The 23402-nt window shown below is 35.1% G+C and overlaps 1 protein-coding gene and 1 pseudogene across 1 annotated transcript; one reads left to right on the forward strand and one right to left on the reverse strand.

Annotated features, from left to right (window-relative positions):
* Window positions 1–922: 922 nt before the first annotated feature.
* Window positions 923–6583, forward strand: LOC133198579 (uncharacterized). Its single transcript, XM_061334647.1, has 6 exons — window positions 923–1246; window positions 1526–1721; window positions 1903–2083; window positions 2347–2972; window positions 3271–3511; window positions 6498–6583. The coding sequence occupies exons 1-5, from the start codon at window positions 938–940 to the stop codon at window positions 3501–3503; spliced, it is 1545 nt and encodes a 514-aa protein (XP_061190631.1). The 5' UTR covers window positions 923–937; the 3' UTR covers window positions 3504–3511; window positions 6498–6583.
* LOC133198031 (uncharacterized) lies at window positions 4377–8955 on the reverse strand (annotated as a pseudogene).
* Between the last annotated feature and the right edge of the window lie 14447 nt (window positions 8956–23402).

Consider the following 23402-nt stretch of genomic DNA (forward strand, 5'->3'; position numbering starts at 1 on the left):
CAGTTGATTCAATACGCAAGAGCATGCTCTACGTATGTACAATTTCTAAAACGAGGTAAATTATTGACAAATAAGTTGATGAAACAAGAATATCAGCTGTCTCGTTTAAAGTCATCATTTCGTAAGTTCTATGGTCGATACAATGACCTTGTCAGCAAATACAATTTATCATTGAATCAAATGCTGACCGACGTTTTTCACACTAATTGTTAGGCCATTATTTACACACTGAATTGTCGACGGATTCTTCCGTTATTTCCCGATCATGACAAGGAGTACACGGCGGGTGTGACCGGTCGGCAGGGGATGCTCACTCCTCCATGGCACCTGATCGCACCTCTGATGTTTGGAGGTCCGTGTTTGCTCTGCTCCTATTTTGTATTGATTAATGGACTTTTGAGCTTGAATACTGTTCGTTATCTCCATATATTTCATTTCAACATCAATTCAAAGTAGAGATTTCGTGCTTTTTTAATGCTAAAAAATGCCTTTTAAAAGTCCAGATATTGGAAAAAGGGATGAGTAAGATAACATTGTTCTTTACTTTTGCAGATGTATTTGAGTATCTTCAGCTAAGCAAAAATATAAGTACACTCGTCGGAAAATATAATTTAGAGGCAGTTCTTTATATAAGCACATTTTTATCAGGGGTGTCGTATACTTATTATTGAAGATCATCTTCAACTTATGGCCATTATTCATGATATTTGGAAAATGACGCAATTTGTGACGTCTTAATGCGTTAACTAGCAAGAAAAACTACGTCATTTTCAATTGATTATGCAGTCACTAAGGTTCCAATTGATATTTAATGCATTGTCAACTAAGACTACGCAGTTTTAATAAGGTCTTTTAACTTAAGTGCGGAACAGTTACTCGCACATGCGCACAAACGCTTCCAAGTGGAAAGCGTCATTTGTTTTCATTAGGAACGGAAATGGTAAAATCTTGTTGTGTTTACAAGTGTCGAAACGTGTGTAATGGAGAATCACGGTCGAAGGGTGTCAGTTTCTTTCGGTTTCCCAAGAACAAAAGAAAAAGGAGAGCCTGGATAAAAGCTGTTAATAGGGATAAATGGACGCCAAACGAGCATACCTGGATCTGCTCGCAACATTTTGTTGATGGGTGGCACGGAGATGAACCGAGCGATGACAATTATGCCCCAACAATATTTGCCTACAAACAGAAACGATCGGAAGAAGATTTTAACAGGGAACAGAGACGACTTGATCGAGAAACAACCAAGGTATCTACCTTTGATTTTCACCAATATATTTTTTGAAATCTTATAAATAAAACGGCCTAAAAATCAAACATAAGTTTTATAGGAGGTACAACGAGAGATCGATGTCAGATTTAAGAAGAAAAAAAACACGTTTTACCCAGAGCTACCTTCTTTTAAATCAAAAACATATTTATTCATATAATTTTGCACAGGATTTATAAATTACCCCTATTTTCTTTCAAAATACATAAATATACATGTATAAAATATTTTTATTGCTCTACTTTTTTTTTTTACAAGGAAAAACTTTGTTCAGAGAGGATAAACAGGGAGAGAGAGTGTGCTAATTTAGAGTTTTCTCTGCTTGCACATGGCTCCTACTGTAGATCAACAGACGAGTCAGGTGATCACAGTACAGAGGGAAATGCTTTAACCAGTGATCATGATGAAAATGGACCAACAGATGATGTTGACAATAAGCTGACCTGTGATGCAGGTACACCAGGGATGAATTGATTATTTAACTGAATATTTCAATTGCAATATATATCTTTTTAGTAAGATACTAGTATGTCAATTTCAATATCAATATAAAATATTCAGTAGATTTGTAAAATGTAATAAATTTTTAAAATTCTGCTTGCTATAAATTATTGATGATATAAACACATTTAAAGGTGTACAATGTGAAGAAGATCCCCTCCTGAAAGAAAACAGAAACCTTAAAGAGGAAGTAAGAAGACTTCGAGAGGACCTACGTAAACACAAATGGTCTGCTGAGCGCATTAAAGAGGATGATGGCATGACACGTTTTTACACAGGGCTACCTTCTTTTACAATCTTCCTGTGGCTGTACAAGCAAGTGTTGACATTTTTTCTTAACTTTTTATTATCTTCAAATATGTATCTTTATACAAGTTATGATCATAATAAATAATGAAAAAAATTACAGTCATGTATCAAAAAACTGATTCACCTTCTTCAGAGGTATTGTGATTGTTTATGCAAAAATTAAATTATATTTCGGATGTTATTGACTGCTAAAATTTTTAGGTTTTAAAAATTCCTATAACTTAAGTTAGCATCACAGAATGTTAATTCTGTAATTTCATTGATTACAGTTACCTTTCCAGTAAATGTTCAAGGATGACATATTGGAGGGGGGAAGGACAGACATCAACTACAGACAGAGTGAGAATGTCATCGTCTTGCTTACATCCAATTGATCAATTATTTGCTGTCCTCATGAGGTTGAAAGTTGGACTCTATGTGCAGGATATATCAGAGAGATTCCAGATCAGCACTGCTTCATTTTCTATGTATTTTACAACCTGGATCAGTTTAATTCATGCCGAGATCAAGTTTCTAAACCCATTTCCAAGCAGAGATATTATCAACAGAACTATGCCTGAATCCTTTAAATCTAAGTATCCATCAACCAGAGTGATTATTGATTGTACAGAACTTTTCATTCAATCATCAAGTAGCCTAATAAATCAAAGCCTAACATTTTCTAACTACAAGCATCATACTACTGTTAAATTTCTAGTCGGTATTAGTCCATCTGGAGTAATTACTTTTGTTTCTGATGCATGGCCAGGAAAAACTTCAGACCGTCAGCTAACTGAGGAATGTGGCCTACTTCAGTTACTTGAGCCTAGTGACAGTGTAATGGCAGACAAAGGCTTCACCATAGCTGACTTACTTGAAAAAAGACAATGTTCCTTAAACATTCCACCATTCCGAGGTATTAAATGAAGTGTAAAGTTGTAAATATTCAGCTGTTTGATGTTTATTTTTATCTCACGGGAGTTAAAAAATTTGGATTTCTTTTTGCTGATAAGAATTTTAAATTAAAATAAAATCTTTTAGTCTTCCTTTAATGCCAGATCTTAACCTCACCCCCTCCCACCCAATCAACTCAATCTATGTGCAAATGGTTAGATTTGTTTGTTTGTTGTTTCTTTTCTTTTTTTTTTAAAGACAAATCAGGAAAACATTGCATGGTAACTAGCTTAAATAATTTTCTTAATATTGTATTCTAGGCACTTCTAACCAGTTTTCAACAGATGAAGTCTTCAAGACCCAGGAGATTGCCCAACTTCGGATTCATGTTGAAAGGAGCATTGGGCGTGTGAAGAACTTTCATGTCTTAGAAGGAGTGATCCCCCTGACAATGGTCCACTTCATCACGAAGATTTTCCAAGTCTGCTGTTGGCTGACCAATCTGGATTATCCGCTTGTTGATGGGAAAAAGATTTCCACTGATGAATCATAACTCTCTAAGTAAGACATTTAAATTCTTGTTTTGATTTTTATGAATTCATTCCATATTGCATATTATTAAGTATGTACTTAAAATATTCCTAGTAATTAATACAGTACACAATATACAAAATACTTAATCAGAGCTGTCGTCTTGCAATTCATATCACATATTATGCTACAAGAATATTTTCACAAATAAAAAAAAATTTAATGCAATTGTTTTGTAAAACACATTTTGATTGGGTAATACACTGACATCTGAGGCAGTAAAATGAGCATTAATGAGAATGAAAGCTTTTCATTGTGGCGTCATAATAGAGTGACGCAAAAAAACAATGCTCTATGACGTATTTTATATAACAAAACTCAACAAAATAAGACATGAACATCAAACAAAATGCACATATTGCATTAGAATGGGAATAACTATCTTTTAATTTGGTATTTGCGAAATATCAAATTAGAAGATAGTTATTCCCTGATTCAACCTTCTGCTTTTAAAAACTAATCACAAATATCCAACACTTTAATTTCCATAGATAAATAATTGTAAATTTGTAGCTGTGTACTTAGACTGATACACTATAAAGTGCAATAGAACTAGAGTCAATTCATCTAATACTGTATGTGTACTTAAAAATGCAGGCTTTATATTTAAAGTGGCTTTGGTGCAGACAACGATGCGCTAATTTATGAATACCACTAAGAAATCATTTACAAATACAATATACAATGCTTAAGAGTGTAGCGCTAATTCATGAATACGCCAACAACTCACCTAGTAATTGCGTTAAATTTTGATTACGCCTATTTATGCACACGTACAGCATTAATCTCATACAGCCTTTGCTTCAAAGAACTGCATTGCATCACTAGAGAAATTTCAACACTTGTATAATAATGGATAAGTTTGCTCCATGTAAAATTTAACTAATTTTGGCATCATAGATGTAACAAATTGCTCATCAAAAAGAATTCTTTCTATAAAAATGTTGTTTGCTTTAGCTGCAGTCCACACAACAAAATCCACCCAAGGTACACTCTTGATTGCCATTTCTCCCTGCACTTGTGCATAAAATTTGTGAGATTTTCTCAAAGTTGGCCCTGAAGATGACATCTCAAGACAAAAGTGTCGATCATTCAGTTCCAAGATTTCTGATATTTCGCACTGGGTAATATTGTAACCCTTAATCGAAAAGGGACACTTAATTTCCAGTAATCCCATGTCTCCATTTTCAATTACCTTCCCATCGCTTGAGGCTCCAAGGAATGAGTGTGTTGAATACAAGGTGATCCCTGTAGGATGTACATCTGTATTTTCATTTATGGCCCTTTTAATAGTAAGGTAATCTTTTCTGGCCTCTGCTTCATGATCTATCCCCCATTGGACTGGTGGTGGTAGTGCTGTATATCTGAAATATTTTAAATTAAGAGTAATAGAAAGGATAAGGTATCCTATATATATGTCACAGGGTGAATAAATTATTATTCTGATAAATATTATATGTATGATTGAATATTTAATGACCTAATCACTAATCATCATTTCATTATCTTCATCATCATTTTCATCTATAAAGCATAGTGAATTACAGTCCTCTGGAATTTACTATGTGTTCATTCATAAAATATCTCATTCATATTCATGGGGTTGAATGCTCATTGGTGGATTTAGGAGTGTGAAAGGTCAAAGGTGTTTGTGTCAGAATGGGTGAGGGTTGAAGTTGTGTGATTGGTTGATATTTTAGAGTGAGAAGTGTGTGAGTGGTTTTACTAGTTTGGTATTGGGTGCGCATGCTTGGCGCCAAATACCCTAACTAATTCACTCCACCCTAGGACAGCCAGGAGTAAGGAAGAGTTCCTCTCCTACTCCACAAAGTCTATCATTTTATAATGTGGACAATTTAACTGCCTATTCGGTAAGAACTTTTACCACCGTTGCTTTGAATAAATTAAATATCTTATCAAATAATTATCTACTTAAAGATAATTACATTGGAAAAGTTAAAATATAATAAAGTAATTTAATGTGTGAGTGTATAGGTATGAGAGTGTATTCATTTATTTTCATTACTGTTATTGTTACAGGTCACCTTTTTAGTCTTACCATGAAATTGAAAAATATATGCATCGAACCCAACAGCTGTTTTCATTGTTATTATTATTAAAAAGGAGTAACAAATAAAATACGGCTGTGACATATATATTGACTAATCTACATACTAGGTTCATATTACAAAATAACATGTACATAAGGGAAATAACTCCATCTATTGTAACATTAATGCACTTTCAGTATTCCTACAATCATTCATTGTAATGATTGTTTACATTTAGTAATATTACTATTTACATTTATGAAAAATAATTAATGCAAGATTTATTTGCAAAAAAAAAAAAAAAAAAAAAAATATGTGAAAATAATTAATTACTTTATAATTTTTTAAAAGGAATATTACTTGTCAAGATTTGATCCATGTAAGATCTGATTGACGAGAGATTTTGCTGGGGTTTCTCTTGCTAGTAGCACATCACCAAACATAGAACTTGTAATTCTCCCAAGGTGGAGAGCTCTCCACATCTCACAAAGTCTCTGTCCTCTTGTCTTCTCCTCTATAAAGTTCACTAGCTCTTCATCTATCATAGGTGGTGGTACTGTTGGAAATGAGAAAAGAGTACATAAAAGATGTGTTTTTATTTTATAACAAATAAAAAAAGTTAGTAGAATTATACATGCATGCATTAAAATTATTAAGATACATTACAGTTAATAATCAATCTAATTAAAATTAATTTTCCATCTGCAACATCACAGGGAAGCAATGTATAGATAAAATGGGGAGTGGATGGAAGATCTAATTAGATTGAGATAATTATAATATTGTGTTTTATCTATTTTTGTTAATTGGTCTGTGTTTAGGTTTTAGACATATAGGATCAAAATTCAAAATTTTATTTTCAACTCACAGTTCTCATCTGATAACAGCATCTTTTCCATTTTCAGGTACAATGGGTGCACAGATGTCTCAACTTCCACTTCAACTTCCACAGAACTAGGTACATTGGAGTCTGGAATATTCCAGAGATGAGCCATACCTAGACAAAAAAGATTTTATTATTGAATCACTGTATAAAATGCTAAATACTTTACTCCTCTAATCATTTATTTAATTTTAAGATATATTATACATCTTTTACCTATTCAAAAATTATTTAAAATTATATTTGTATCTTTTAATGTATTTAAACTGCATACTAGCAACACCTCAATCCTCATAATATTATATACACTGCTTTCAGTTTGAGTATGATATTTACTTAAAATTATTTATAATATTAAAAGAAAAAATTTTGTTTCATTGCAGTGAGATATTTTTTTTATTCAATTTTCTTTTTTGTACATCAAAAACATTAAAAAAGGCAATTTACAAATATTTGTAAACCTGTATGAGGGAAACAAGCTCTTAGTTCCCCAAGTTGATCCAGAGACCAAGCAAGGCTATGATGTTTGTCCTCAGAATGACGAGGGTCGAACCTGGCCATTGCTGAACCATCTGATGGTGATGATAACCTGGCTACACCATCATCAGTATCACAGCTTGCCATCGCCTTGGGCCTTGAAAGGTTAAGGTTGCTTATAGGCTTTGGTTTCTGGTTCATTGTTCGTGGCACTATCCATTGGCAGAGTGTTGATGTACAACTCTGTTCTCCTTGCAAAGGTGCTTTTGTAGTGGATTGCATATTGCATATGGTGAAGAGCAGCCCCCCAATATGACTGCATGCTTGAGCTAATCTGTATATGTAATTTACAGAAAATATGAACACATATATAACAACATATTATTAGAATAATATAAAATGAAAAATTAGATTTCATCTGTTATTTTGAAGATAAGAACTGTGTAATACTTACCCTATGGGGCATTGACAGTAAGCAAAGTCCACCCTGTTCGTTCCATCAGAATTACTTATGCACAAAAAAACCTGGTAACGCTGTTTTTTTCATTGATGCTAAGCAAAATGCTTTAATGTACACTGTAGATTCATCAATCTGAAATTTTAGTAAAAATTTTATTTTAATTATATTGTCATTTTTTGAAAAATGACATCAAGATTCTTTCTGAAAGTTGAGTACGGATATCATTTTTCTTTATTTCCAATTCCTAATTTTTTCTTCTAATTCATAATACTGGTAGTAAATTACTCATGGAAAATGTAAATTTTGTGTCAGAACCACAGGTCTACAGAAGCTTCTACTGATATATTGATGGTTAAAATTTTTTTCTTCATTATATACTCCAATATGTCAGTGGGATCAAAGCAATCTGAGGGCTTGTATTCAGAACAAATCAAAAAATGAATTAGTTTATTTAAATGAAATCAAATTTCAAAACTATTTAATAACATGTGTATTATGTATTTCCAATGTTTACATAAGGATAGCCATGTAATGGGGGGGGGGGGGGGGGGTTGGGTTGTGATGGTGTTTCAAGTGTTCAATTAGCCAAAGGTTATTTTTTTTATGCCTTTACAGGACAAAGTGTTGTATCAATCAAGGTATTTCCTTAACAGTGGAGCACAAATTATTTTATGGAAATTTTCATATGTACGAAATATTTCCAAAATTTTTCCTTCTCAGAATTAAATGATCTCATCATTTCGTCACAGGCCGGTAGGAAGCAATTTCAGTTGGGGGGCACAGCCATACATTTTTAAATGGGGGACACTATCAACTACCAAAAATTCCTTGACAAGCAAAAAAAAAAAAAAAATGTCATAAGACGTTTTTATTGAGGGGGCACATGCATGTAGTAGCTATGTTTTCTATATATTCTATGTATTGGCAAAATTATTGTGGGAGCACCCCCCTCCCCCGGGTTCCTACGGCCATGCGTCAGATTAGAATAAATCAGCTGTGTATGTGTGTTTGTCAAATACACTCTCTCTCAAAGTGCTGAATATTTATCTTAACTGACCTAGAAACATCTATATGTAATTCATAAATGTCTGTAGTTAAATTTCTTTATAAAGACTAGGTTTGCATAATATTATTAACTTACTCGTGCAATACACATATTCTGGACATCCCCGGCATCAAAATGCTTCACGGACTTGTCTAAACCCTTGAAGTTTTGGATGCATTGATCCCCTTCCTGCCTTTGCCTTGTTATCATGAATTCATATACCATAGAGAATGATATACTCGGAGGTTTAAGATCCTCCGATATTGGTTGATAATGGACTGCATTGAAAGGGGGCAAGTTTTCCTTAAACTGCACGTCAGTTGGATTAATGCAAGATGGCAATTGCACAACTGGAGTTATTAAAGCTGCTGGTGTTTGACTAGATAATATGTCACATATAAGATCATCCTTCTTTCTCTTTGAATTTATCCCCAGATCAGCTGCTATGCTAAACAATACACTTACGTTTGTTTTCTTTAAGTTTTCCCGGGTCGCCATACTGTTGTAACTCGTTGCCAATGTAAACAAGGTAACGATAAAACAGGAAATGTTTGTCACTCGTACCTGAATTGAAATAAATAAAATAAAACATATTTCAAACCAATTTTATTCAGTTTAATGAGTAAATATCAATTCAACAAAAATATACGACGATGTTTATAAAACATTTTTGACGAAAATGAAGCGTAGAATGTTGCACAGAACGAGTCGTGATTTTTCCACTCGGAAGTACTTCTGCGCATGTCTGCATATATTATTAAAAAGGTCTATTTCGTTTGGAATTTTCAGGGCCAAAAAGGCCTTACATGAACCTTTCTCTTTGTTATACAATTGTCTACTAATGCAAATTGATTAATTTTAAATGTGAAACTGTAATACTTTATATTATTTCAATTAAACGCATATGTGTTAAACTTAAATGTGAGGATGGCGGAAAATGATAAAGAACAATAATTATGTTTTAAACATATTAAAATACAGTTGACTCTTGATGGTTCGAACTCTGATCTGTAGAAGGTCTTGATCTTCCTAAGTACAACGCCGGTCCCGTGTTTTTCTCTATTTACTAAGCAAGTTTAATCCCGATCTCTCGAACTTCTGATTACTCGAATTTCTTTATCGCTCAAACCAAATCTGTGTCCTGATACACTTTTCATTGTTATTTACTCTCCATCTTTTGAATTGTTAATTGTGTACATACCGATATACCAATAAAGGCGGTGCGTAATCAGACAGCTAGGACTGACCTTGATAAAACGATTAATATATGGGACTAGAGTGGATATGTTCATTTGGTGTTCATAGGTGACAATATAAAACTGAGTCGTCGAAGGGTAAGTAAATTAAGTAATTATTTGCTTGTTCAATTAACATTGGCTAGGCAAAAGCACAAATCAGGAAATCAGTTCAGTATTGAAAAGATTACTAACGGGGTGGGGTGAATTTTAAACTACTTGATGATATTTCCATGTCAATATAATAAATGGCTTTGTTGACCTTGAGAAGATTTTTTAAAAAAATATTTCCTATATATTCCTTTGTAAAAATTTGATCTCCCATTGTGGCTCCTCCCTATCCCAGGGGTCATCATTTGAACAAACTTGAGTCTACATTACCTGAGGATCCTTCCATATCAATATGACTAAAAATATCTTTTCTGTTCTTGAGAAGAATTTTTTTTCTATATGTTCTTATGTAAAACATTCGATCCCCTATTGTGGCCCCCCTAAACACCCCCACACCCCACCCCACCCCCGGATTCATCATTTTAACAAAATTAAATCTATACTACCTGAGGATGCTTCTATATCAAAATTACTAAACACGATTTTCTGTTCTTGAGGAGAAGATATAATATTTTCCTATATGTTCCTTCGTAAATTTTTGATCCCCCATTGTGGCCCTACCCTGACTCATCATGGCTTCACTGTTCCTGAGAAGAAGATTTTTCCTGTATATTTCTATGTAAAACTTTGATCCTCCATTGTGGCCCCAATTTACCCACAGTGGTCATGATTTGAACAAACTCGAATCTTCACTGCCTAAGGATGCTTCCATATAAATATGACCAATCAGGGCTTTGCTGTTCATTAATAAAAGATTTTTAAAGATTTTTCCTATATATTTCTATGTAAAATTTTGATTCTTCATTGTGCACCCCCCCCCCCCCCCACCCACCCAAGGGGGTGATGATTTGAACAAACTTGCATCTACACTACCTGAGAATGCTTCCATATAAATAAGACTCATCATGGCTTTGCTGTTCTTATATATTTCTATGTAAAACTTTGATCCTCCAATGTGGCCCCACCCTACCCCTGGGTGTCATGATTTGAACAAACTTGAATCTACAGTACCTGAGGATGCTTCCATATAAATATGACCAATCAGGGCTTTGCTGTTCTTTAGAAGTAGATTTTTAAAGATTTTTCCTATATATTTTTATGTAAAGCTTTGATTGTTCATTGTGGCCCCGCCCTACCCCCGAGGGTCATGATTTGAACAAACTTGAATCTACACTACCTGAGGATGCCTCCACACGAGTTTCATCTTTCCTTGCCCTATGATTCTTGAGAAGAAGATTTTTAAAAGATGCTATTAATTTTTCAGTTATTCTTAATTATCTCCCCTTGTAAAAGGGCATTACCTTCATTTGAGCAAACTTGAACCCCTTCACCCAAGGATGCTTTGTGGCAAGTTTGGTTGAAATTGGCCCAGTGGTTCTGGAGAAGAAGTCGAAAATGTGAAAAGATTACGGACAGACGGACTACAGACAAAATGTGATCAGAAAAGCTCACTTGAGCTTTCAGCTCAGGTGAGCTAAAAACAGGTGGCCGTTCTCAACTGATTTTACAATGGTAGTCAGAAAGACGATGGTTTTAATTATATACTTAAGATACATCTTGAAAATTTCCCAGAAATAACGAACCTTTCTTCACAATCACTGTATGGTAACCATTGTACTGAATTCCAAACTCCACAAGCACCCTGACATTTTAAGCAAAACTAGTCCCCTACCGGTAAGTGCAATCTGGTTCGTATTTAAATGCTAGCTAGCCAAAATGCCATTATTCGGTCAAAAAATTATTAAATTATTATTTTGGGACTAGGGTCTGGAGCCCTCGGAATTGGGAATTTCAGCGTCAATTAGGCTAAATTGGGAATTTCCAGTCACATAAAAAGCATTGTCAAAAAACGTTGTTTTTGTCTTCTTATTACTTTAACAAAATTGTTATAAGAAATCAAGACGTAGAAAAAAAAAAAAAAAACAAACAAACGCAAACTTGATCTATAACTCATCAAGTAAGACACGTATATAAAAAATCAGCTCAATATTTGCAAGCTTTCAGAAAAAACAAAGTAAAAAAGTTCCTTAAGGCCAAATTTTTTTTATAAGTTGTTTTACGGATCTGCCGACCCCATTTTTTTTAGTTTTGGGAAAAAAATAATTCAATTCAATCCTTTTTTATTACCGCCGATCGAATTCTACTTCAATCACGACAAAAAAATCCGGAAATGATCGTACGTTGTTTGAATTTTACATACTCGTTATCAAAATCATGTAAACGCTTAAACTATCGACCTTTTTAAGGAACTCATTCAAGCGTTTTATAGTTTGAGATGAATAAGCATGGCATGTGAAGGTGAAACATTTAATTTGAAAACAGAATTTTAAATGTTTTAAGGACAGTAGTAAATGTAGGACGGTTTTTATGAGGTTAAAAGATGGTCAGACCGTTGGCGATGCTATATACGGTGTTATCGGCAAATGGAATGTGCCGGTGGAGGAAATTACAGCCCAAACCAACGAACCTGATGCTGGCACTTGCACTCCATCCGACACCCCTGTGTCTATTCTAAGAGGTTTTGGCACAAAGTTTTTAACAGTAACCAATAGATCTTAAGGTTAGTTAACAGTTTATATACTATTTAAGACATTTTAAAAGCACATGTTCAACTGCATTTCAAAACTCTGCAAAACATTTGTTGTCAATAATTAAAGCGTCATAGAAATAAAGAAATTTGTTGTCATTGTACAGGTATGAATCTACCAAACTAGGGAAAATGAATAGTACAGGACACCTTGGATTATGCGTGTGGATCAACCCTTTTTCCATTTGGGTCCAAATACTTTGCCACTGTTTTTGTACTAGAGTCACCGGAATGTGCAAACCCTATGGAAACGACTTATTATTCTGGTAAGTTTATTTGTGTCCTATGAAGGTGTACTGATTTAAGTATTTTTCTTGTTAATATACTGTTTTTGAAAAGGTACTACCTGAATTTGATTAAACTTTTATTATTTTGCAGGAGTTTGTGCAAATTTGCTGAATTGTGTTTTTTCTGTGGTGACTTGGACGTGGGGGGGGGGGGGGGGGAGGACCCCCGTATCCAGTCATGCACGGAAAAGTTTAGCATTGTACGCCCAGTACGTCTTTCCTGCTTGGAGGAACGTCCTCCTTCAGTGAGAAATGACAAGAAAATAAAGAAATAAACATTTTCCGTTTCATGTTTCCCACCTGCATCGATATGCTGCATATTAAAAGTTTCGAACATTGAGAACTTTTTTTTTTGTTTGTTGTTTTTTTTTCTGTAGCCACCAGTAGTATAAGGGGTCTAGATAGGCGGGTCAACTGAGTGCACTTTTGCGCCCTGGGGGGATGGGTGGGTCAACTCAGTGCACCCCCGGGGTCAAGGTCAGAGATCTGGAAAAACCCGCACGCGCTCAGCGCGTTCTTACCTGCACGTTCTCAGCACTCACCTGGAAAAACCTAGCCATTATGACGTCATACACTGTATAAGTATTGCATGTGTCTGACTTGAAGCTCATTCTATTGTCAGTTCCATCAGCTGTTACCATGGATTCTGCTATGAAAAAACTGTTTCATGCCCAACAACTGATGAGATGGAGAAGACGGGCGAAAGAGTTAGAAAGAATTATTTACAACAATAAACACAGAGAATTAGCGCTCAGAAAAAGAAATGCGAGAATATTAGAGAGAATGCAGAGAGCCCAAGTCCAACAAGAACAACAAAGGACTGTGTCGGATGAAGAACCACACTCAACAGCCCATCCACCCCAGAAGCCAAAGGCCATTTCTCAATATTATCAAGTGAGACTGAATCAAGCCAAGCATTCCAGAAAATTTAAAGCGCATGAAGATTTCTACAGTGTGAATTTTAAGGAATTTCCAGAGGAGGAAAACAGAAGATTTGTTCGGCGATTATTTAGAGACATGCTGCAAAATGTCAAATATGAAATGCAGTGTAATCCTAACGATTACCTACGCCTGAACATACGCCATCCTTCTCTGAAATCCGACATTTGGTACGAGTTTACGCAATGTAAACATTTAAACGAGGAAGTCATTTTAGACAAAATAGAAGCCGTTCAACAATCCAACCAGGATTTTAAACTGGGAGACGGGGCCATGGAATTCGACATGTTTCGGGTCAAGTATCCAGAAGGGAGTGGTGGAGACAAAACCAAACACCTGATGGTGAATAAGGAGAGTTTTAAGAAGGGAAAAAGAAGTATCGTTCAGATCGACAATCCCTGGGATAAGTTTTGTTTAGCTCGAGCAATCGTAGTCACCCGGTTACATAGTCAAAAACCGGAAAATCAAGAGAATTTAATTGAATGGGAAAAACGATGGCTACGTATGCGGAAAGGAGATGTAAGAGCTAATGACCAGAAAAATGAAGCTCTAGCTCTCATGGAACAAGCCGGGTGTGATATCCATCAGCCTTGTGGACCCGAAGAATGGGGGAAATTACAACAAGTGTTAGCCCCATGCTATCGACTGAAAATATTCCAGTTCAAGTCCACCTCCTCTAAACTCAGTTTAGACCCCATTTACAAAGGCTACGGAGAGGGAACTTATTTGAATGTCCTGTTAAACGACCATCATTACGATGCCATCATATCTATGCCTGGTGTGACAGGGAACCCCTATTATTGTGATCATTGCGATGTGGGCTACAGAAACATTACAGACCATCGTACCCAGTGCCCTCACCGATGTAATTTTTGTTTAGCTAACACCCCCTGCCCTCCAGACGGGAGCCACATTCAATGTAGCCAGTGCCAGGGATTTTTTAAGAGTAGAACTTGCTATGAAAATCATCTACAGCCTCACACACTGCTTGAAAAAACATCTTTACAAAACTTTACTTGCAAAGTAAAGCTTATTAAAGGTGCTCCAAAAAGCAAGGTCATCTTTGTATTAACTTTACAAAAAGTAAAGGTGAAAAGGTATTCTTAAATGAAAAGGTAATTAAATTTAACCTTTCACCTTTAATGCTGCATTAAAGTTATGAAACTTTTTTAAATCCTTATTTAAATACTGGCCTTTGTTTAATAAACTCGTACTTAAGATTTCAACAAATGGTTTTTGACTTTTAAAATAAATAGGTATCTTATGTGTCTATTGTGTTACCCCCACCCCATTTTTTGCTAAACTCCATCTTACTAAAAATACACAAATTTTCAAGCGTTATATCAATTTCCAGTTGTATTTAGTATTAGAGATTGTCATCTACAAAATATAAAAAATTATACTATTTTTGTATACTGTAGATGGACAATCAAAAATGTAAAAATGGTATCAGAATATAGATATAATAAAGTTTAAAATTCCCTATGGCTTAACCTTTAACTTATCTGATTTGCTGATATCTGATAGATGGAGAACTCTTTTTTATTTGCTTTTAGTGTAGATATATTGAAACCTTTTCTGTTATAATTTCTGCTTCATAAATATCTACCAAAAACAGTTACAAACATTACAAGATTACATCTTTTACTTGACCACGCAATAAAATGACAAAGAATAAAATTAAAAAGGTTAAAATACAATACAATATTATTTATCCTTTACAGTGCATGTACATGTGTTAAAAATTTGCAGTTTAAATGGAACTAAAAATGCCATACTCAGTTATTACTCAAGATCACTGACGAGAAACTACACAACATAAGTCAGGCAAAGTACTAGTATTTCCAACTTAAACTATTAAAGGCTATCTAATGAGTATTTATGTACAGATTAATAATGTTGACATCTTGTAAGCATAATGATGCAATTTACATATTCATAAAATAAAGAAACAAATTGCTTCAACACCGATGTAGTTTTGCAAAATGCATAAGTAAATGCATGTGTCCAGCTTCACACAGTGAGCCTGTTTGAGCTTGACTTTGTACTTTGGACTAAATATAACGTGTATTGTGTCTGTGGTAGGAGATTATGTTTGCATACGTGTTCATCTTCACATGCCTTGGAAAATATGTAACTGATTGTGGTAGATGCTTGTGTGTTTGCATGTGTCCAGCTTCACACATTTTCATGCATGTGCTCGACTTCACACTCCTAGGAAAATGTAATTGGTTGTGATAAATGCTTGTGTGTTTGCATATGTGTCCAGCTTCACACATTTTCATGTATGTGCTCGACTTCACACGCCTTGGAAAATATGTAATTGGTTGTGATAAATGCTTGTGTGTTTGCATATGTGTCAAGCTTCACACATTTTCATGTACGTACTCGACTTCACACGCCTTGGAAAATATGTAACTGGTGTTGTGGTAGATGCTTGTGTGTTTGCATATGTGTTCCAGCTTCACACATTTTCATGTATGTGCTCGACTTCACACGCCTTGGAAAATGTAATTGGTTGTGATAGATGCTTGTGTGTTTGCATATGTGTCCAGCTTCACACATTTTCATGTATGTGCTCGACTTCACACGCCTTGGAAGATATGTAATTGGTTGTGATAGATGCTTGTGTGTTTGCATATGTGTCCAGCTTCACACATTTTCATGTACGTACTCGACTTCACACGCCTTGGAAAATATGTAACTGGTGTTGTGGTAGATGCTTGTGTGTTTGCATATGTGTTCCAGCTTCACACATTTTCATGTATGTGCTCGACTTCACACGCCTTGGAAAATGTAATTGGTTGTGATAGATGCTTGTGTGTTTGCATATGTGTCCAGCTTCACACATTTTCATGTATGTGCTCGACTTCACACGCCTTGGAAAATATGTAATTGGTTGTGATAGATGCTTATGTGTTTGCATATGTGTCCAGCTTCACACATTTTCATGTATATGCTCGACTTCACACGCCCTGGAAAATATGTAACTGTGGTTGTGGTAAATGATGGCGTGTATGCATATGTGTCATGCTTCGCTCAGAGAGAAAAGTTTTGTGTGCTCTTTTCTAGAAGATAATGATTATTAAAATACACTCCGAATACATCCTCTAAAGAAATGGATAATCATAATGAGTTACATACTAAGTTCCTCAGTGCACAATATACACAATTTTACTGAAAAACTAAACTTGTGCAAAAACTCTCTTGCTGAACAACTTTCATTATTATAAATGCTTGAACGTTCAGCTATATATTTTCAGATATTTTCTAGTCAGTGTATATATTCTTGATCACGATGGCATCCATATTTGATTCCCCTCTCTGTCATCTTTTCTTGGTCACCAATTAATTCAACAGTAGGCTGGGTACTCAGATCTCTCAGGTGTTGGACAAAAGGAGTGCTAATAATAAACATATCTTCGAAATTAGAGAATAACATCCATTTCTTTCCCAGGTTTGCATTAATTAGTTATCTTTTGAAATTAAAGCACTTCTGCAATAACCTTGAAAACTTGCCAAGATACTTTGAATGTTTGTAGCATGCTTTAACTACTTTAATTTTATTTTTGGAAGTTTAGAATAATAGAAAAACAAGTTCAAATATAAAAATAAAATGTAAAAGATCTTAATAATGAAGATTCATTTACACAATGTGATACACACTGAAGTCAATTCCTCACCTGACTTGCTCATAATTTATCTTCATAATGGAGTTGATTCTATGATGATCACTTTCAATCATTTAAAAAATCGTCTTCATCTCAAACTATCTGAAGGTCATCCATCTTCCCAACTGCCACTCACCCAAAGTATACTGAGACTTCTGACCTGTATAATATCCAAATTCAAGATTAAAATTTTACAAAAAACTCTTCACCATACTGGTCTCTTTAAAAAAATGTGAGAAAATAATCTAAATACTTTTCTGAAGATGGAATAATGTAGTGAGTATCTAACTATGTTTAAAAATATTTTGATCTCTGTACAGTGATAATGTATGAAAAAGTCATGTCCCTTGTATTTGAAAAAAATTCCATTCTTAAGGACATTACCCAACATGGAAATAATGTACATTTGTCTCTGGAACAACCAAATCACAAGAGACCTTTCCATACTCAGCACCATACATTAGCTCTCCACTCTTTGTTTCTACAACAGATAAATTATGAAAAGGTAATTTTTTGACAGCTAAGTCGGATTAATTATTTTCCAGTCAGTGATGAACAGAATATTTGATTTCCTTAATAATCAGAGACAGATTATTCATGTTTATCTTAAATGAACAAAGCTTGACACCCCCCCCCCCCCCCGTCGCCACTACAAAAGGAAAAAATAAACTGACTCAGAAACTCTTATTTCAGTGAGGTAAAGGGAATAATGGCATCAGACAGGGAAATTTTATTAATCATTTTTTTCAGTTGAGATGAGATTATATCGTTTAAACATTTTATTTTTAAACCCCCCCCCCCATCAAACAAAAATAGTCGCCCCTTTATTTAGCTGTCCTAAATCTAAAACAAAATTTTTATTATGATTTTTTTCCATTTTAATTTATTATATCCTGACACTGATACCACCACTATAGTAGATGCAACAAATTAAGAATAAGAGGTGACCCCTCTTCTTCCCTCCCTCCCCTAGATGTTTCGTCTAAATGTTGACGACTGTTGTTCAATATCTTGAAAGACAGAAAACAGTTATACACAACAAATAAGCACATTTTCATTACCTTGCAGTCAGTGTCGAGTGACACACTTAAACAACATCCCGCAATCTCTTTGTTTATTCTTGGCGGAATTTTGTTGCCTTGTAGACTGGTTCCCATACATTGCAAATGCCCCGAATAAGTCATACGCTTATTAGTTTTGTTTATAGGAGGCAATATCAGTAATATGACCTGTTCATTTGACAACCTTTGCTTTAAAATACTGAAAAATATTTTATCATATATACAGATGTTTTTAACCTCAGTATTGTGTAATCCTCTTCAGCCAAGTCTTCTCGAATACAAAACGAACGATCTACTTTTAATAGTAACCCAAATATGGCACTGTGTATTCGAATGAATAGCCAATCATTTCAAATCTAGTTGAGCGGGTTTCATCGGTATTTTTGACGAAAATGTGCTACCAGTGATCAGTTGAATTGATACCTTTTCACCTACCGGTAGATTTAAGGAGGTTATTGCCTGGAAAACTGCTCGAGCTCCAGGACTGGCATGCACTGCAGGTTTGTTTACGTTTTCCATCTGTTTTCAGCATACATTGTGAAACATTGAAACTGATGAAAGTCGGGAAAAACTACGCTAAATATGTATTTTAGATAAGTAACTTGATAAATTGGGGATAATGTTCCATTTTTTTCTGTAAATGATCATGGATTAAACAAAACCAAGAAAAACAATTCTAGCTGTCTAGGTCACAGTTTCAGAATGTTTAGCTGTTTACATTAGTGCTAGAAAAAAAATATAGAAGCCAGGGTAAGGGCAATAGAGGACAAGTTAGGTTATATTTTATAGATATTATTTTGTATTCTAAACCTTGTCCATTTTTCAAAAACAGGTACAGTGAAATCAATTATGCAGGTTCTTGAAGAAAGTCATGGATGACAACAATGTATGATTTACCAGACCAAGGGATCCCAATGTTTTTTGATGGTACTTGTACGTATTAGTTAAAAAAAATCAATAAATAGTATCATAAAAATGTTACTTAAACAATTATTTACATTTTCAATTGCTTGACTTGTTCGGGAGTCAGTATAATTATACATTTCTGTTTTCAAAAAATATGTTATTACTTTTTCCAGGCTCCAGCTACTCAGCTTACTGTGGAAGAGTTAACACCTCATTGATATATCTTTCATGAAGAAGAAACACTTGAGAAGAGTTCGAGTTTAATTAGTGTTGCTTAGACCTAAAGTATTCTTTAATTGTGAAGAAGACAAACATAAGGGTGTTCGGCAATTCATAACTATTAACTGTGATTGCATTGTGTATTTTTAAAATCATTCTTTGGTATGCTTCACACTCAAAAGTATTTATGAAATCATTGATTATATTTATCCAGATGTATGAAATGTTTATCAAAGTATAAATTCCATTTTAGCATGTTATCTTCAAAATGGGGGACAATTCAAAGATCAGGAAATAATTCATGAGCAGTAACATGCTACTGGTAGAAAGATACATATATCCTAAACCATAACTTGAGTATCATACTATAGCTCTATAAGCAGCAACTATTGGTCTTTTTGTTACCTGATGACTAAGAAGGAAATTGGAGTTAATTATATGTTTTCAGTAATTATCCATAGATACTGATGCCAGTACTTTTTCACAAATTATCTTGCAAGTAAGACAAACATTTTCCAATTCAGCAAAAGTATCTTAGCTACAGAAGGTCACGAAAAATCTTATATTACTCCTACATTAGTATATTTTGTACATAATCCTTTCAAAAGAAAAATTAGGTAATGATAAACAAAGAAATTACAGAGTTATTAAATTTTAATCTCAGGGGTAAGATAAGGGCTAGTTGCCCAGTCTATTTATATCATAAAATAAGTTTATAGCAACATGTTCATCTGTTTGTATCTGTCTTATTTAATAAGATTAACATTGTCCTTTTGGTAAAAATAGAGGCTGACATTAATGGTTCAGAATATTTTATTTTGAGGTTAAAGGTCAAGTATGAATTTTTTATCTACATGTATTAATATGGTTGCATCTTGTTTCAATTTTCATTAGTCATGATACTGTGAATACTGATATCACAGTTTATTTGAATTTATAACACAGATGCCTATGAAAATATTCATATTAATGTCACTGAAAATATAATATCTTTTTTCTTTTAAGGAAAACAATAGAAGACTGCCTGCATGAGAATAAAAGTTTTGGACTCTGAAAAGGAATATGTGACAAAATATATATTTGGACAGCTGTTGATTTCCACAGAAACGCATGTCGAGTAACAAGAAAGTGGAGCACAGTTTCATGTCAATTCAAATCTTTAAATTCAAGGATGAACAAATGGTTCTTTATAAAACAAAATGACATGTTTGAAGGACTTTGGTGAAATGTACTCTGTCCTGGATACTTATTTATGTGTATGGGATTTGCAGGATAGACTATGAACAGCAGATACCGTCAAGAAATTTGATGTTTTTGATTATATGTTTGTATAAAAACGTTTGGTATAGTAATAAACAAAGTTTAAGTCAATCTGTTGTTACTTTGTATATTAAGTATGATGTCCAGACATCTCTTGCAGTTTCAGTTTGGAAGGAAAAGCTTATTTATCATATGAACAAGCTTTATTCAAAAGAATGGAAAACAGTAATTAACTTTTGTGGCTATTAAAGATGTTATTTAAATAAATTTAATATTTGTAATTATCAGATTTAATGTACCCCAAATACTGTGTTTAATGTTTGTAAATATTAACTTTACTTTTTTTGTAAAGTCAAGACAATGTGGGACATTACATTATATTTAAGTGCATGTAAAGTTAATGTAAAGGTTACCTTTTCCAACTTTGACTTTTTTCAGAAAAGCCAATTAAAGACATTTTAAATAATAAATATACATTATCTTTACTTGTTTTGTAAAGCCAGATTTTCATGCAGTGACAGTAAGAATACTGTCACCATCGTATGCAGTTTAATGGGGCGATGTGAGCACTGTCAGAAATGGATGTCTAAAAAATTACTCGCTCATCACCAGTGCAAAGGACAGAAACAGTGTAAGATCTGTAAGAAAACTGTAGACACGGATCATCAGTGCTACGTTCAACTGAAGCCCGAGAAAAAGAAAAAGAAAGGTAAAGAGACATTACAGTTTTATATTTATTTCGATTTCGAATGTACACAGGAAAACGGCATCCACGTCCCTAATCTGTGTGTGGCACACCGCGTATGTCAACATTGCGGTCACTTACCCATAGAAGATCCCTGTCCTCACTGTCGACACATGGGACCCCGTCAACACGTCTTTCGAGGGCCAGAGACCTCAAAACACTTCATGGACTGGTTATTACAACCCACTACAGGAAATAAGAATTCCGCTTTATTACACGACGAGGCCATCATCATCGCCCACAATTTCAAAGGATACGACGGACAGTTTATTTTAAATTACCTGGTTCATTCCGCCTGCCTGAAACCTACCGTCATCATGAACGGCAGTAAAATCTTATCCATGCAAAATCTGCGGATTGAAATTCATAGACTCTTATAATTTTTTACCTTTTGCTCTGTCTAAAATGCCCTCTGCTTTCGGATTCACGGAACTTTTTTAATACGGAACAGAACCAGAATTACGTGGGGCCGTATCCACCGGCAGCTTACTACAATCCGGACGACATGTCTATAAGTGGACGACAGGCTTTTTGCCAATGGTACGAACAAGCCGGAAAAGTGTTTGATTTCCGGAAGGAATTTTTAGAGTATTGTATTTCAGATGACGATATTTTACGACGATGTTGTGCTCAGTTTAGAGCCACCCTCAAGAGCTTGGTTTATGTAGACCCCTTCCAGGAATCCATCACTTTTGCCAGTGCGGCCAATTTAGCTTACCGTCGAGGATTCATGCCCAAAGAGACCATTGCCATCATTCCCAACCTGGGGTATCAGCCTGCGCGTCGATATTCCGCCAAAGCCTGTCGGTGGTTAGCAGGATGAGTGAACAGAGCGGATCTAACATCCAACATGGTAGAAACGGGGGAGAAGTCAAGATCGGAAGTTACTCGCACCATCTACGAATTTTACGGATGCTATTGGCACGGATGCCCTACCTGCTATCCGAATCTACAGACCGAAACTCATCCTCACCGGACACAATTTACCTACCAGGAATTACACGAGGAAACTTTGAGGAATACGGTCTTAGAGGAAATGGGGCACTCCCTCCGTAGCATCTGGGAGCACGAATTCGATCAACAAGTACAAAGAGAGGTAGCATTACAGAATTATGTACGAGACCTGGACATTCCAGATCCTTTGAACCCCCGAGAAGCCCTGTTCGGAGTCCGGACTAATGCGACTAAATTATATTGTGAGGAGGGGGATATGAGATACGTGGACGTCTGTTCCTGATACCCTTACGTATTAAAACACAGACTTTTCCCCCTAGGCCATCCTCAGATCATAACAGACCAATTCCAAGACGTGAGAACTTATTTCGGCCTCATTCACTGTGGGGTCTTACCACCCCGTTTTACCTTATCGCACTGGAGGCAAGTTATTATTTCCCTTATGTCGAACGTGTGCTGAACGACAGGACTCTGCCTCTAAACATCGATGTCAACACGCAGACCAGGAACGCAGTCTTACGGGTACCTGGGTGACTACAGAATTACATAGAGCCCTGGAAATGGGATATACCTTAGAGCGGATTTACGAAGTTTGGCATTTTTCAGAAAGCAGTCAAGATTTATTCAGATCTTACATCGATACCTTCTTAAAGATCAAACAGGAAGCTTCTGGATTCCCACCTGATTGTCAGACGGAGGAACAGAAACTAGATTACATTCGTAAAGTCTTAGAAAGAGAAGGGATCAGGATGGACCTGTTAAGTATAGAAAAAAATCCGGTGCGAAGAACGATAGCCAAACTCTTTTTAAATTGCTTGTGGGGAAAATTCGCTCAACGCCTGTTATTACCTAAAACTCGATACTTGACCGAAGAAGAGGAATTACAACAACTCTTACAAGATTCGACCATTGACATCAAAGGGATAGAACTCTTAGAAAATAAAGAGCAGGCTGAATCGGACATGATGCT

The sequence above is a fragment of the Saccostrea echinata genome, unplaced genomic scaffold (assembly GCF_033153115.1).
Source record: "Saccostrea echinata isolate AGI-Se365-2 ecotype Australia unplaced genomic scaffold, CSIRO_AGI_Sech_v1 ptg000033l, whole genome shotgun sequence".
In the NCBI taxonomy this organism is placed as follows: Eukaryota; Metazoa; Mollusca; class Bivalvia; order Ostreida; family Ostreidae; genus Saccostrea; species Saccostrea echinata.